Source organism: Punica granatum, chromosome 6, assembly GCF_007655135.1.
Source record: "Punica granatum isolate Tunisia-2019 chromosome 6, ASM765513v2, whole genome shotgun sequence".
Classification (NCBI taxonomy): Eukaryota; Viridiplantae; Streptophyta; class Magnoliopsida; order Myrtales; family Lythraceae; genus Punica; species Punica granatum.
The window spans coordinates 2849980-2867620 of NC_045132.1; the positions used below are offsets into that span (position 1 = coordinate 2849980).

General features: G+C 37.4%; 2 protein-coding genes across 6 annotated transcripts; one reads left to right on the forward strand and one right to left on the reverse strand.

The window, feature by feature from the left end:
- Positions 1–5240: 5240 nt before the first annotated feature.
- Positions 5241–6303, reverse strand: LOC116210454. Of its 4 annotated transcripts, none has more exons than XM_031544326.1 (3): positions 5936–6303; positions 5693–5817; positions 5241–5547 (listed from the first exon to the last, which is right to left on the reverse strand). In XM_031544326.1, the coding sequence occupies exons 1-3, from the start codon at positions 6098–6100 to the stop codon at positions 5436–5438; spliced, it is 402 nt and encodes a 133-aa protein (XP_031400186.1). In that variant the 5' UTR covers positions 6101–6303; the 3' UTR covers positions 5241–5435. The 4 variants fall into 4 exon arrangements, with proteins under 4 accessions (XP_031400186.1, XP_031400184.1, XP_031400183.1 ...); XM_031544324.1 differs by having other exon boundaries at positions 5241–5553; XM_031544323.1 differs by having other exon boundaries at positions 5241–5553; positions 5693–5820; positions 5936–6286.
- Positions 6304–12659: 6356 nt separating this feature from the next.
- On the forward strand, positions 12660–17270 carry LOC116210021. 2 transcript variants are annotated; one of them, XM_031543809.1, is made up of 5 exons: positions 12660–13122; positions 13252–13762; positions 14255–14795; positions 15343–15424; positions 16633–17270. In XM_031543809.1, the coding sequence occupies exons 1-5, from the start codon at positions 13066–13068 to the stop codon at positions 16837–16839; spliced, it is 1398 nt and encodes a 465-aa protein (XP_031399669.1). In that variant the 5' UTR covers positions 12660–13065; the 3' UTR covers positions 16840–17270. The 2 variants fall into 2 exon arrangements, with proteins under 2 accessions (XP_031399669.1, XP_031399668.1); XM_031543808.1 differs by having other exon boundaries at positions 12664–13122; positions 13243–13762.
- Positions 17271–17641: the final 371 nt, after the last annotated feature.

The following is a 17641-nucleotide window of genomic DNA, read 5'->3' on the forward strand; positions in this document are numbered from 1 at the left end:
CATTTATCGCCAAGTACGGAAAACAATTATATATACAGTTAAAAAACTCTCTGTTTTTTAAACAAAAACAACAAACCAAAAAGGCCCAAGGGACAAGGGTGGACTTGCGGTTACAATTCGTTACATATAAGTATGCTTCTTATCCCATCACCAAGAAATATTTAAGTGTTTTGTACTCTTCTCTTTTTTCGTTATAATTGAGAAGAGGAGTTGTTCGGATTTCATCCAAATTTCCAAAAAAAGAAAGAAAGAAAAAGTATGTTCGAAACACAAGTTGTGCAGATCACCCAATAAGAACATTTCTTTATCAGGACTTTGCATTAATTCGAACTTGAGTTTTTACTAAGAGATTTGCGTCATATGACCACCATGCCATCCCTATCATGTTTATATTCGTATTGTTTAATTTTTCTCCAGTTGGGTAGATCTCCCATTGCTCAAATTTATTGCTTAAAAAGTAATTTGACTGTGTTGTATTACTCTTTCTTACTTTATAATTTATAGGGTAAATTGTAAAAATAATCCAAATTTTGCACTTTATATCAATCCTAGTACAAATTATTCTTTTTATCATGAAAATTCACCACCTATCATCTTGATATCAATTTTATTACAGTGTCAAATTTTCCATCAATTTTTGTCGAATTTGATGACGTGGAAGTCATTGGCTTTTTAAGTGGGCTCGAAAGGCTTTTTTTTATAATATAATATTCTAAATTAAAAAAAAAGAAGAAAAAAGGGTAAGGAAAACCCAGATTCCACGGAAAAGAACGGAGGGGTAGCCAGCGATGTGGGCTACGCCGACGGCCACCAATCCCCATTAATTGGGGTCACTATAGACTTCAGTGGTCGCTGGTGACCTAGAAATCGTAGGGCCGATGGCTGTCAGTGAGGCTCCTACTGCCGACCCCCTTCTATTTTCCCTTCCACCTTTTTTTTTTATTTAATTTTGAGTTGTTGGAGCCTTGCCGAAGACCACCACCGCCCCCGTGGGGTCGCCAACAACCACTCGGATCGCTGATGATCCCAATCGGGGAGGTGTTAGTTGCGACTGCTCCCTCCCTTCTTTGAAACCCTATTAGGATTTATCTATTTTTTTCATTTTGAGAATATTCTTTTATTGAAAGAAGACTTTGGGACCCCACTCAATAAGCTGCATAGCGTCCACATCAATAAATCCGTAAAAATTGATGGAAATATTGACGTTGTGCTAAAATTGATACAAAAACGGTAGTTTGTGAATTTTCATGATAAAAAAATTATTCATACTAAAATTGATAAAATGTGTAAAATTTGAATTTTTTTTTTGTAATTTACCATAATTTATAATAAGAGGTGTTTTTGTTTCGTCCAATTATCAGAAAACAAGTGAGTCATTCACATAGATCGCGCAAGCATTTAATAAGGAGAACTCTTCTTCATGACTTCACATTGACTGGAACTTGAATTTTTACTTAGAGAATCGTGTTTTTCAACCATCGTACCAACCCTAATAGGTTTACTTTTGTATTACTTTTCAACCTGATATTTTTAATAAAACAATTAAAACAGGTCCATCTACCCTATAGGCTAGTAGACCTGTTTCCTATACTTTCTGTCTTTTTTATTTTGTCTTTTTTATGTTAAAATGTTATATTTTTTATTTACATGTTCTGTATTTTTTTGGGTTTGTACGAAAATCCAATGAATTCTGAGTAATCCAGCCGTGCGAAGCCTATTAAGGGGCAAAACTCTCCCAATCATTAATTATTTTCACACGCAAGACTCGAATTTGCCTCAATTTTTTTCACTTTTATATACTAAGATAGTATTATTTGTCTATTTGCATTTTATATTTCTTTCTAGGTTTTAGAGCATGATAACCGGAAGTCCATTGAGTTCCGAGTAATTCAGCCTGTGCTAGGCCTATTAAATAGCAAAACTCTCCCAATTGTTCAAGAATCGAATTTACCTTAATTTGTTTTTTACTTTTATCTATTAAAATAGTATTATTTGTCTATTTATATTTTCTATTTCTTTTCGTATTTTGGAGCATGATATATATCTTGAAATCCATTGAGTTCCAACTAATCCAGCAAGTTGGCTTAGCCCACTAAGTAGTAGAACTCTCACAATCATGAAATTTCTTCATACACAAAACACGAATTCCTCTTACAAGAAACAAGTGTTGAAAATCACTTGAACCAACTTATATTTGTTACACTTTCTAGCTGTTCCTTTGCGATTTTAGATCTAGAAAAAATTCATGAAATGACCTCAAAGTAGTGTGTGTATATTTATAAAATTGGTCCCCAATCCTTATTTTGTCAAATCTTAATAGAGTGAAAGTGCATTTTTCATAATATGATAGTCATAAAAAAAGAATATTCCTTTCACATAACAAGAATCAATTATAATTAATTTATGATATAGATTGAGTAAATCCCTTTCACATTTTAATATAAATCAAAATAGATATATGATCATTGCTAATCAAATTCATATGAACATCTAATTTTTTCAACTCGAGTACATATTAGACACATGATAAATCACATGCTCTAAATGATGGGAGTCTAAAATAAAGTATCAAAATATCAAATTTAAGAAATATATTCAAGTGTATTCTTTTTCATAAATAAATTAGATCAGGCGCTTTAAAAGACACTAATGAAGGAACGAAAAACTGAGGGAGATAGAAAGAGAAGGGACAAATAAATACAAGAGAAATTAAAAGAACTTTTTCTTCTTTTTCTTCTTGCATATTTTTTAATACAATTTTGGTGTACTCTGATGTTATACGAGTTTTAATATGTACCACAGTTTTAGAAATCAACTATTTATAAGTATATATATGTGTGTGTGTGCGCGCGCGCGCACTAATTATATTAGATCTCTATCACTATAGATCATGCTTTTAATTAAAATTCATTCCTTCAATAATTGTTTGAAATTCATGAGCTTATCACATTGGGTCTTGGATATTGTAATAAATTATGAAAATTGGATCAAACATGTCTTTTCTATTTGCCAAACAACGATGCGGGCATTGTTCTAGTAAGAATATAAAAAAAATTCACCCAAAAAAGGAATAAAAAAAATAAATGGGTGTAGCATAGTAGCGTACGCCCTTGTCTGTCGACCTAAAGGTCATAAGTTCGATACTTAATGGGACTATTTGTATCCATTTATTAGTTATTTAGAATTTCTCTTTCATTGTGCTCGGTCTTGGTCCTACTTTGTAAACGAAAAAAAGAATCTAATCATACTTATGACAATTAAAGTCGACACCTATTAATTTTTTGGCAAATGTATTGTTTTTTGGGCAAATCAAGACAAGATTAATTTTTTTCGGTTATAAACAAAGTCAAAGACTTAATATAATGAAAGAGAAATTCTAAATAACTAATAAAGGAGCACGTGTAGTCCTACTAAGTATCGAAATTGCAACCTCAGTCTATACCATTTTTTCAATTAGTTTTTTTTTAAAAAAAAACCATTGGAAATGGCTTTTAGGTTCTTTGGGTTTGGTTAGGTTCGAATTTTCGGTTTTTTTTTTGTTTTTTTCCCTTACACCCCTAATGAGAACAACCTCAGCTTGCAAGTAATGTTCTTTTTTTTTTTTTCTTCTTTGATCCTGCTTGTTTTTGGTTTGTTTATGGTTACACATTAAATCTTCGTTCTAAGTGAAAATTCATTCGCTTCATCCTACTTCACCGTGTGATTCATCATCATCCCCGCTCTATAATCATATTCATCCTAAGTTGATCAAAACTCGTTATTAAGAGGAGAAAGATTTAAGAACGAAGCTACTGTTCTTCGAATTCCTCTGATCTAAATCATTAAAACAGTGAACGTATTTTCCTCCTATATTCCTCCCCTTCGAGATAAATTCTCCCAAACTAAGTAATTAACTAGCATAGTTAGGTATGAGTTGAGCAAAATCTAGGGATGGCAATAGTGAAAAAAAAAATTAAAAAAATATCCGCGAATAACCTCACCATTTGTCGCACCGCATACCGCGCCAAACGGTTATAGTGTAGTTATGGTGTTTAATTTTGAAAACCGTCGCGGTGCGATGCAAAGCTGGTTTTTTAACGAAAAAACCGCAGATAAAAACCGCACCACAACTTTTTATTTATATGTCCATTAATATAGGCCCATTATTACTCTCTATTACTTAGCCCATAACTCCAATCCTGTAGCCCAAGCCCATAAAGGATATATAGCATCATCTATTTACGTTACTTTTATTAAATTAAATACGGGATTGCTGTAATTTTATTTGATGTTATATATTATTTATAATAAAGTTAACTTCTTTTAAATTAAATCTCGCGGTGTGGTGCGGTGTGGTGTGAATAATCGCGGTTTTTTAACGTTGCGCATATGTTTAGCATTTTTCAACACCGCCAAGGATGCGTGCGGTTGCAGTGCGCGATTTTTGGTCGCAGTGCAATTTTCACTTTAACGCACCATAAACCTCACCATTGCCATCCTTAGCAAAATCATTGGATTGGACCATCCTTGAGCCCAAATCCCCCAATGCCTGATCATGGCCTGGCATAGCCTGGCCCAATAGAATGTCTGATCTAAATAAAAATTGTTAATTAAATCCTTGTAAGAAAGAATCAAGAACAATTATTCGTCACGAGAGATAGGTTTTCTTGTTAGTTAATTATTATGACTGGCTCTGGCTCATAAATCGGGGTTTCGTGACAAAAAGCTCATGGTCCATCGCGGTAAAATCAAACGGATTTTCTCATCTCGTTGTCCAAAAGAGGTATAAGAGATTTGTACTTTGTTTTGCTATAGTGGACAGCAGTAGTGGCCACATTGTCGCCTCCTCTACGCAATGTTCGGATTCTTATGTTCAACCGCGAACATATCAGATAAATTGAATAACCAGCGCAAGTATTGTCTTCATCAGCGCAGAACCATCAAAGGCCTAGTATAGTTTATAAAAGCCGACATGACCTTGAGTTTACCAAATCACATAGGAGTAAACTTGTTAACCACTGGGTCACTACTCTTAGTAGTATAAGAGATTTGTACTTAAGAGCACATTTTGAATGCATAAAGTTTGGATGCCTTAATGTGAAAAAAAAAAAAACCACATGCCGTGACATATTTTAAGTACACTTTGTTTTAAAACCACATGGTATGCCTTAACTATCTATCGGAGTTTGGATGACTGATAGTTTAGATCTCAATAATTCACCCACCGTTTGGTAAAAAATTTCCATTCGGCCCAATGGACGTAGGATAGCAAGTGTACTAAGAAAAGTGAGAAGTAAAAGAGTTTGATCCCTATTCACATTATGGAAGATTCAAGTGGCAATGGCTTATGCCTTTTTCGTTTAAAATGTCCTAAAATAAAATTAAAGCACAAAAAGAAAATAGAAGTGAATTTACAGTTCCACTATCACTTTATACCCTCTTTTTTTTAGCGGAAATTATTGAAGCCATTTGAAGCCCTCTTCCTGTACAGCCAAGCCTTGATACACTTCACTCCCTTTCACAATCTGAATCCAGTTCTGCTGCAGCATATCGATGATCCCCGCATCCCTGAAACTCCACCGGAACCAATCCGAAAGTCAGTCACACGTCCGAAACCGACATGATCGGATTAACCCGTAACCAGTGAGACATATACAGTCCGAGTCATGTCACATGTTAACATTAGTAATATCAGAAACACATGCATATTTACCATGGAGGGCAAGGGGTCCGGGAGATCTTCGGGCGGAGCCGAGGCCCTTCATCGTACCCTTCGCAGATGATCTCCCCGTTTTCATCACTGTAACAGATTATTCCCTCAGGACCGTCCTCGAAAACCTGCTACAAACACAGAAACACTTCGTCACACAACAATGCCTGCATAAAATTTTCTACCTTCCACCTTCCAAACAACCCCCGAGCTTCGACCTGATTGGGAAAGGATTTGACTGATCACCTGATTGTCAAACGAAGATCTGATCCGAGGAAGGGAGCTTCTTGCTCTTCTCAGAGGGGGAAGGAGTTGACTTTGTCGGAGCGAGGCCCTGCTGATTGGCTTAACGACCGGACCTGATCTAGGTAACATGGCTCGAGGCGGAGATCGCAAACATGTTAGAGCCATGATTTGCTGATTGTATGAAGATGATGATGATGAGAAGAACCAGAGGAAAACAGAGGGGCAGGAAGAGGAAGAGGTGATGAACTATGAAGAGATCCCTCTGCTGAAAGCCAATAAAAATGATTTTTCTTTTCCTTCTATGTTCTTTATGTGGGACGGAAATAAGTTGGGGTTATTCTAATGTTTTTATTTTTAATGTCTAATCAGGGTTGCATTATGGTGTGGTATTATTATATGATGTGGTGGGCCATGTTTTTCTTATCTTGTAACTGTTGATCCTTTGTGGTTGATGCCAATTGCCATGACTTTTGCCTCCAGGGAATAGAAGCGATCAATTCGTTGTTGGGTCTAATCGAGCTCGCCAACAGCATATGGTTGCCACCACACTAGGAGCTCTGGTATTTTGCTCGATCATATCGGTGCTCGAGAGCTTGCCTATCTCTCCCGAAATTTTAATTCTCGTGATGTGCTCCGATGAATCTTGTTGTATTCCACTCAACGTGACTTAAATAATATAGTCTTGTAGTACATCACATAAATTTTGATTGTAGCTGTTAGAATCTTGTCATTGTATATTTTAATTTTTAACTCCGATAAACTAGCATAGAAATGTGATTTGCTCGGTAAAAACAGTGGAAAATCGAACTCCCCAAGTTCAAAATTGAAGCAACATATTGTCATTTTTTTAATACGATTCAGTGATGATTAATTGAATCTTACCATTGACTCAAACTTATAAAACGCACAACGTAGAAAATATGATAAATTAATTTATAACTTTTTTCTAAGCCTCACATTTTCGTAATATCAAAAAAGAAAACACGCCAGTTTTATTTTATGAAATGAGTAAAAATGTACATTGATTCTCTTTTTATTTTATTTTTTTCAAGTTATAAGTTGAGGTCCATAGTTTAGACAATGAAATAAAAATTATAATAGTTAAAAAAGAGGCACGACCACAAATAGTATCATAACAAGTATCGAACTTAGAACCTCTTAATTACCAAGCGAAAATGGACCTCATTACGCTTGACACGGAGCCTTTTCATACCGAATGTACTTCAAGTAATCCCAGCCCGAATATGCCTATGTTGGATTTATCATGGATGGATTTTAGAGATTTGGAAAAATGAAGATGAGATACCTTGATCCGGTTCTTTTGAGTGCAATGATGCAAAGCAAACAAGGATGGATTTATGGAGCGTTGGGATCTTTGGAAGACCAACATAACTACGACAGTCTTATGAGTGTGTTAAGGATTATCACCACGTAATTCTTGTTTATCACGCTCATTCTGCTACGTCAACGTTACACGCTCTTTGTGAATCTCACTTTTAGTTCTGTAAGGATTATTATTGTTAAAGATAGATGTTAAGATATACTTTAAGCATTATATATTTATTTTCCATAAAAAGTTGCGATTCATTTTTTCAATTTTGTGAAATATTCTCTGTATGTGTCTGAAATTTTGATTTTAATGACCTTTGCAACTACGACAGTCTATTGTTGCATTTGTTTTTGAAAAAGTAGAATCCCTCTTTACCCAAATCTCTTCGACTACCATATATGTATTCCTTCTAAAAGCTGATGTGATAAGCTTCTTCTTCTAGTGATAAGTCGCATTCACATAAGGATGGGCTTAACAACTATATATTAGCCCGCATGATAAAAAAAAAATTAAAGAAATTAATTCATAATTTTCTCTAATCTCGTTTTGTCTCTATAAATTCGATGCCGTGAAAGTATCATAAAGACTGTTTAAATTTGCTTTATGGGGCGAGTAAGATGTATGTCGAACCATATATAAGTACAAAGATATTCTTTAAGCACTATACTAATTTTTTACAGAAATAAATTACGACTTTATGGTTCAACTTTACACTTCGATTTTGCCAATTCTCCTAATTGTTTGTTGTTATCCTGAAATTCGATTTTAACAACTGTTCTACCTGGAACAATCTACTTATTGCATTTCTTTAAAAAAAAAAAAGTAGAAAAAGGTACTTCTTACTCAAAAGATGATATGACGAGGTTCTTTTTCTGGTGATAAGTCAAATTCAAATGAGGATGATCTTGAAATAATGCTCCTTGTACCATTTTATGCTATTTTTTTCTTTGATATTAACAGTTGAAACTAGTAAGCTGGCCTTGCATTAGAATTTCGTTGACACATCAATCAAAATCAAGCTCAAGGTTCTCCTTCCCTATCATAAATATATTCGGTTGGACTTTTTTGGTAAGAGGAATATCAAATATGTGGCTTTTTTGGGGTGCGTATGTTGTCAATAATTATTCACTTTCAGAACTTGGAAGGAACTCTCACGCCCACCCACATGTGTTGGCTTAGCTACCCTATACCATGCTATTGTAGAGTATTTGCAATTACAAACTACGGGTTTTTGCTTGCTCTCTGCTCCCCAAAACATTAAGTAAAACATGCTAAGACGACCCGATTCGGATATGATCCAGAAAGAGGGTTCCACGTGGAAACCCGGGACCACTGGAGTTAAAAATCATCATACTATACTAATGTCTCATGTCACCAAATATAACGACTCATTTCTGACTAATTTTAGCCATGAGCACAATATGGTGTATATAATATATATGGATTGACCTAACTAATTGTAAGGCAAACCTCAGCGGCTTATTTGATGATAATATTTACAATTCGAGTGGAGCGCATTGATGACACAAACGGCCACTCACCATTCCCGCAAGATTGCTTTTTGTCAACTTGTGCCTTTCTTTATTTCCTTCTTTGTTTTATCTCATAACAACCTTGACCCCGTAATATACTAAAAAATCTCTGAATCAGGAGAAGAATACGAATAAATCGGATCGGTCGAGGATCAGCCTCGATTTCATAGTTCGATTAGGAGGAGGCGAGTATGTGTTGGAACCGTGCCTTATAGTGATGACTTAAACCCTCGAACCATATGTATATTGATACATTAACCAAATGATATAATTACCTAACTAATCACAATTGGAGCCCCCTGCAAAGCTAGCAATTGGAGCCCTTTAGAAAGCTAGCGAGCAAATTGATTGGATTTTGAAGAATGGCGCCACCCGCCCGTGGAGTCTCTCCTAGCAATAGTGTCTGTAGCAGATTTCGAACCCCTGCACTACAGGTAAAGCCGACCACTAATAAGGCAATTCCCAAACTGAACCGTGACATAATCTCTTGCTTGAGTTGCTTCCATTACGCAAACGGTTGTTCTTCCTCGTCCTATTTGTTCTTTGGGCCCCGAACTGCAACTTCCAGATATTCTGATGGGTCCAATAGATTGTCCAAGAAAAGCCCACATTTTTGTTGGGCCATGTGGCCCAAATATTTTTATATAATCCCAAAGCTGGGGTGGGGAGGAATAAGAAGACAGAATGGTTGATTTTCAAAGGAAGTGGTCGATCCTAAGAGGCATAAAATAAATAAAACAAATCAAAAGGGCCTACCCAACTAAAGTCTTCACGAACATGTTTTATTTTGGAAATTGGTGTTTGCAGGTTGTGTAGATTACTTCAATTGCAGAAAAAGCATTGAGATCTCCAAGAACAAGGAAAATATCCAATTTTGCTTTCTTGGACTGCGACGTTAGACATCAATTTTAAGGCTGTCTTTGATTTCACGCTCAGCTGGGAATGAGGAAATTAAAAAAAGAAAAAAAAAAGGAGGATTGTTATATCCTCTTAATAATCAATCTAAAAATCCTCATAATTTAAAATCTCATTCATAATGGCATTGATTATAATTTACTCAATATCCAAGAACTATCAATATATGTAAGTGAAAATTTAAATTAAGAGAATTTTTAAACACACCGCTTAGGAAGATTTAACATTTTTTATGAAAAAAAGGAAGAAAAGAAATCTTTTTCTCACCCCAAAATAGCCCTAACACCCTGAAACTCCCTAACGGTCATTCTTGTCAGAACATTAGAGGTCTTTAGTGGGCTGGACTACTCAAACTGAATTAGTCGAGATTAGTTAGATTTCGGGTAAATTATAAAAGATAATCAAAATCTCTTGCAAACACACACTAATCTTTTCAAGTTTCCCTCTTCTCTATCAAGAAATTTCACTGTCCAATTTATTTTATTTTTTATTTTTCCATTTTCCGATTATAAACAGTGGCCATAGGCCTGGAAGGGGACTCCGGACTCGTTGTTCAATTTTTACCTCTTCAAGATTTTACATCTTTTTTTCTTGAGAAGTTATAAGTATTTATATTACTAATTAAATAGGATACTTCAACGAAAAATATATAGGGAAAAAAAAAGAAGAAGAGAGAGAGAGAGACATACACTAATAGAAGGTTCCTTCAAGGCAAATTACATCATATGCAATGGATGTGGCGATTAGTGTCCTCTCGGGGTGGAAGTCTGGCAGTGATGGTAGATGCCGGTGACAAGAGGAGGCGAGAGCAACGGGGAAATGATCAATTAGTGCTCGAGAGAGGAAAATGACCATTAGAGAGTTTGTTCTCAATGTACCATAGATCTAAAAGGTGCTTATATAGTCCAAGGGTAAATGAGTGAATATGTGAAGTAGGAGTTCGATTCATTTGGGTCTTATAGATTCTGCCAATGATGGTGGATTTCGACGATGGAAGGAGGAGAGACAACAGGAAAACGATCGGTCGGTGTTTAAGAGTTGAAAAATGATCGTTAGAGAGTTTGTTATTATAGCGTTGAAGGCTTAAACGTATCTTTATTCATAACAAATTTCATAGTGAAGAAAGGGTGAATGAGATAGAATTCAGGTTCAGAACTTCGTAGAAGTAAGAGTCTCATTCAGTTGAGTCGGGTCTTATAAATTCAGTCGGGACTTAAAGGCTGTTTACTATTTCCTTATCATGATGAAAAATATCCATACAATAAGCTTGCAAACGTGAGCCGAGAGTAGTTGACCTATTATACTGTCATGATTCGAACCTCTTGCCAACTACAAGGATCACCGGTATCCTCAAATCCATCGTATCCAAGCAATCTCAGTCTTCTAATGTAAAATTCGATACCATATAGCTAGCTAGATGGACCATATTAGAGCAAATTGGGAGGGCCTTGAGCAGTTCTGCATAAAAATGACTCTTCACGCAAATCCGAAATATGTATATAGCTTGGAAATAAATATGGATCTTAAATGAACTTGAGATAAATCATTTATTGTCCTGCTCATTGTCCTTTCATACTCTCGTACATAATCGATGAGAGCGACCAAGTCTCAGGGGACTGGGCCAATAAAATAATTGATGCATTAGACGATGGACTGCAACATCTTTTTCGTTTCATGATTACTCGTCCCACAGGCTAACCAAAACTTATCAAGGAACTAGCCGTTTGCGGCCTATGCATTACAAAATGGAAGCTCAAGATATAAGAAATTCTGCGTAGTTCAAGTAAGGGCGGACGAAAATGTCAAGAACCCCCCCAAAAAAAAAACAAAAAGGAATTAAAATGAAGTAATTCCATATTCAATATCAATGAGATCTTTGTTCTAGTCGAACTTGGATTTAGCAAAAACGATTGTACAAGATTGCGATACCCGGGTGGATGATTTTGGGAAAAAAAAAATGAATGGAATAATAGAACGAAAGCTATTTATATCAATGACTAAAAAATTTATAATACTACATCAGAACAAGCTGATCAAACTGAAGAAGTTGAAAGAAATGTCTCTCTTATTTCTGATAACTGGGCTTTGCTCCAGACTTGAAATGGATATGGCGCTTCGCACTTCGATAAGATTGATCCGAAACGAATTTACCGAATTGACTGGACCATCCACCTTCCTAATTATAACGATATGTAGATGTAACTTTTCATGTACAGTTGTGAAGTCCATAATACGTATTCCTGTTACATTTCTCTTGACATTTGATTGAAACTGACACATGCCGCATCGATTTGTTAGTGTGATCTTAAGGTTAGAGAAACAAAAATGATTAACTAACGTAAAAGACAATAATCCTTCTACTAACTACACACTTAATGATGAAATTAAAACCAATACTATTACGAGCAAGATTTCAGAGGATTAACCAGAACTAGATCAATCCAAAGAAGCCGAAACAAATGTCTCGCTTAGGTTCGATATATAGTTTATAGATAATGGGGCTTTGCTCTAGACTTGACATCCTCCGCAATCTGGTAAGATAATACGAACCGAACGAATTTACCAAACCGACCGTACCATCCACGTTCCCAACTATAACGGTATGTAGATGTAATTTTTCTTACATGTTGTGTGACTATGAAGTCCATAACATGCCTATTCCTTTTACATTTCTCTTGACATTTAATTGAAATTTGCACATGCCAAATTGATTAGTCTGGTCAAATATTTTTCTCAGCTCCTATGGCCTTATCATTAAACTTAGAGAAACAAAAAAGATTAATTCGTCGTAAAAGATAATAATCATTCTCTAATGACACACTTAATGATGAAATTAAACCCAATATTATTACGAGCAAGAGGATTAAGAGAATTTAGCAAAATTCTCTTAACAAATCCTCAGACTGTCCAATCTAATCTTGTCTCCACATGTCTGTTGATATCAGGGCTGTGTTTTGACCGCTCTCCTCTTCCCGCTTTTCATGAAGTACAGCTTTGTCTCCTATCTCCGAGATTAGGACCGTCCCCTCTCCCCAACCATACAGACACAGAGAGAGAGAGAGAGAGAGATGCTTCTGTGCATGTGAGTCGCAGGGAAGCAGCAGCAAGCAGCAGCAAGCATCAGTATCTTAGTCCATAACCCAGTAGTCAAAAAATTTGCCTTTTATCCTCCCCACTCGTCTCTCACTGATCCTCTGTCACTCTCTCCCCTCCACGACACAGTTCTTCAAACCGACCATATTCGATCCTCAAAAGCATAACGACCGAACAGCTCCTTACGGTGTACAAACCGACAGGTTTAATACTAGAAGAGGAGACAAGGGAAGTTTCTGGGTCTCTGGTAGTCAATCTCAATGGACCTCACCAGCCCCAAATTTCATCAACCTCCACCTCTGTTTCCATCAGATATGGTAAAGTTCCGACCTTTCATCCCTCTTGCTGTTTGTTTCGAGAGTTTTCATGTTCTTGTCATCATGTCCCAAATGGGTTTGTTTCTTGGTTCTGTTTATGATTCACATGGGGTGCTAAAGATTTTCCAGGAGCCACCACCGCCATTGGAGACCTTTGCGGTGGACCCATTGTGCGAGCTCAACCTCAAGGAGACCTCTGAGTTTGTCAGGTCATTCCGAATGCCGAACGCCACGGCACACAGAAGGAGGGATGGGGTGAGCTCTGTCACGCTCACACAGAGGATTGCAGCTGCAGACTCTCCTGCGACACCGGGGCGGCCCGTCTTCAGCTTCAGCGGCTGCGGCACCGGCGTAAACAACAGTTACGGTTTATCGAGGAAAGGGTTCCCGTCAAAGTGGGACGATGCCGAGAAGTGGGTGATCAGGCCACAACAGCAAGAGCACCAGCAGCAGCATGCTGTTCTGTATGCAGACAAGTCAAGGGTCACCCAGGAGAGGGTCTCAAAGGGGCAGTTTCAGCCTTTCTACCACCAGCATTCTCTTCACCATCTTCACCATTACAGCTCGGGCAGGGGAGCTGTATTTAATGGAGTCTCAGTGTCAGTCTCAGCCTCAGCATCGCCAGAAGTCCTCTTGAAAGGTGATTGATCGGTCAAATTTCATCAATGCTCTCACCCTCAATCATTCACTTGCCTCTTGGTCCCTTTTGGCTTTTACCTCTTGAAGCTTTTCCCTTTATCTGTACTGACTTTTAATAAAAGGGCTTCAGCCTTCTGCAAGAACATCATCAAAGGCACAAAAGAATTGAATTGCCAATGGGTCACGACAAAAGGTCCTTTTAACCTGTCCTTATTTTGTCTGAGTTTGGTATTTAGTCTTTTCAATCATCTCCATGGATTTCGTGAAGAAAAGTTCATCTTTTAGCTAAGTGCAGAAGATCGAAGAAGACCAAATTGCTAATTGGTGAGGCTGAAAAATATTTTGGGTTCTAGAAAAACTGCAAAACATCAAAAGAAACACAGTAATTGCTGATGTGATGAGATAGAAGTTCTTTTAAACAGTTTTTCTCTGTTTCTTCTGAATTGGGTTCGTGGAAAGTTCAAATTTTTCTGGTCTATCTTGGAATTTGCAGATAAGTTCACGGACGATGTTGAGACAGTTCTACCGAATTCCCGAAGTTCGGACCCGTCGAAAGAAGGGTTCTTGTTCAGGAGATCAGTATCATCATCAGCAGCAGCAGCAGCTGAGCTCACTGAAGGTTCGGATTCAGCCACACAAGTGGTGGTCCACGAGGTCCAGCACCGGGATGCAGGCACCGAGATGACACCGCGCGGTAGCTCCACCAACTCCCGGTGCCACACCCCTTTCTTAATCCCTTCCCCGCCAAGGCACAACACCCCGGCTGATAGGTCAGGCCCCCTGCCGATGATTAGCTCGCAGGACAGTGGCACGACTGTAACTTTCTCTCGGCAGCTCCAGGAGTGCCACCTGGCGAAGCTCCAGATCGGGGCCAACCAGTTTGATTCGGTCACTTCCAACTGGAGCTCCAGGGAAGAGGAGGAAGAAGAGGTCTCCAAGAGCCTGAGGCATTTCGAGGCAGATAATAATTGTAACAATGTGTCTGCAAAAACAGCTTATTGGGAGGAGGAAGAAAGAAACAAGTGCTGCCTCAGGTAAACTTGTCTATGAATTGCTCAAGAACGAGTTTGGAATTGTGGTCGTTTTCAAAATCGATCTTGTAAGTTTGTTTTGTTGGTCCGTATTTATTGGAAAAAATGACCAGACGACGAATTTGATGTATGTAGTTCAGAAATTTAGGTAGTGTACAACTATTATGGTCATGATTGGAGAAAAGGATTTTCATTAGAATTGCTTCCGGATTAGCTTTTCGAAAAGCAACCGGTGATTAGAGGTTGCTAGCAGTTCTGAGAGGTATGGTTTAGAGCATTATTTTGAAAAAAAAAAAACCAGAAAAAATGTGTTTCTTAAAAGTTTTGTTTGTTTAAATTTTCAAGATCTGTATTGTGTAAATGTTTATATTACTGTAGTGTCGGAGTGGGAGTCCTTATGTTTGAATTTCAGCCCGTTCTCGGTTGCATGCTCACATAGTTAACTTTCACACACGTCGAGCCTAATCATGTTTTCGGGTTGAATGTAGGTTTACTTTCTGTATTCGGTAAAATATGAACCTGACAGATAATGACATGATTCTGGTTTTAGGTACCAGCGAGAGGAAGCAAAGATTCAAGCTTGGTTGAACCTCGAGAGTGCGAAAGCAGAAGCTCAATCGAGAAAGCTAGAGGTATACTGTCTTTTTCCCAATTTTTCAAGCACGGGTTTATGTAAATTCGTTATGTGGGAAATTATATGGCTACCTTCCCTTGACAACGATTTGGAAAACAATATTACAATGAAATCCAAATCCTTTTCTTAATGCTGTCACGATGGCTTTCTGGCAAGCATGTTATAGATGGAACTGAACTCACAAGCATAGCTTATGTCACTGTTTTCTTTGTGTGTGTTATTGCTGCATTAATGTCAAAAGCATCCTCCAACTACAAACATGTTCTAGACAAAACCTTTCACTCTCTCAACATTATATAGGTATATACATTTCTAGCAAATTACCCCGGTGCCATAGTAAATGAGCAGGTCATAACAATTTACATGCCTACGCTTCTTGCCCTGCGACGCGATCCGATTTTGCATGAACATTTTCACCGTAATATTACACTGTCACAGCTTCAACGGTTTCGTATGGATGTATATGCAGACGTAGATATTGAGATGCTATGTTAATGTCCATTGGTTCTGTTGATACCAATAATTTCATGGTTTTATTATGTGCTCTGTAACTGAAGGACAGAAGGAGTTGTCTGCTTCAGCGTTGGCTTCATCTTCTCGAGCCACTCGCTCTGTCTCACTCAGACCACGAAGAAAAAAAATGAAAAAGAAAAAGAAAAATCTGAGTTTACTCTGTTGAAGTTTCCATCCCTCTTTGACTGGTCCACCATTTTTATTATATACATATAAACATATATTTATATATATATGTATAATATGTCTGCATGCATGCTTAGAAGTCGTACTGTCCCTCATAATATAATCTACCTAGTCACTGTTTGCTTCCTGTGAGCCCATGTGGAGATCCTATAGGGAAATCATATATGTTCTTAGGGAAGTGGTGCTTTCTTTCTTGGTTTTTGTTCATCTTGAATAATTTATTTGGTCATTCTCTATGATTTCTATCTAGTTGGGATTTGCATGTTTTGAATGCATGGGGAACGAAGTTGTGGGCTATAAATTATATGGCAAAACATTTTCATAGTGATTCTCCTTTTGTTTTTAGTCTAAGCATATTTCATGGGGCACGTAAAATTGGTCCATTCATTCACTAAAATTCGAACCCCGAGATTGCGTACTTGCTCAAGCATGCCAAATGAAAGCTAGACTTGGTATATCTAAGTTAACAATATTGCATGAGGAATTACTGTATGTGATGTTGTTCAGGTGAAGATACAGAAGATGAGGTCGAACTTGGAGGAGAAGCTGATGAAGAGGATGGCGATCGTGCACCGGAAGGCCGAGGAGTGGCGAGCCGAGGCGAGGGAGCAGCACTCGGAGCAGATTCACAAGGCCAAGAAGAAGCTGACAACGAGTGGTCAAGATTCCCAGTACTTCCCTGCCCGACGCAGCTCCTGCGGCTGCTTCCATTAGATGATACATAGCCATCACTGGATTGATCACGAAAAGCAGAAGAACGCGGGAACCCAACTCGAAGAGAATCTCTTCATCTTTCACCAATGTCGGAAACTTCCAAGAAAGTGACAGAGAAAGGGCTATGTCATGGATACATGTATAGCTATAGGGCAAGAAGAAGCCCCAGCAGGATGGCTATAATATATATATATATATTGGATAGATCAAGAGCAAGAAACGGCCACTTGAGCTAAGGACGATGCCCATCAAGTGTTGGCTGCATTTTCATGCAACTTTAGGTTCTCGTGCATCCTATAGGATCTTGACCTAGCTAGATTAGTGATGGGCAGTATGACTATGAGCTAATAAGTAATAAAGGTTCAATACACCTCGGAAAGTAGATTTCCCTGTCATTCTTCCATTTGAGATGGTGAAGATTAATTTATCTATATGATTTTATTGGGCCTTTATCCTTAAAAATATAGGTGAAGCGTAATGAACTAAGTTCACAGAAACGGAAAACTCTAAAATGCATAACAAACCATCTTGCCAATATTTTTGCTTCTTTTCTGTTACACAGGAGGCTCACAAAACTAGTAAAGGAATCGAGATATGGAATGAATGGGCTCGTGAGGTTCAATTAGCTAGAATCAAAGTTGAAACCTTGGTTGCAAAGTGGAGATATGTGCTATTACTATATCCTCATTTTATTTATTTCTTTTAGCAAAAATATCATAAAAATAATATCTGTAGTTTCAAAGCTTCAATCATTATAATATATAAAAATTGAGGCGCGCAAGATATCTAAGCTTGATCTTGA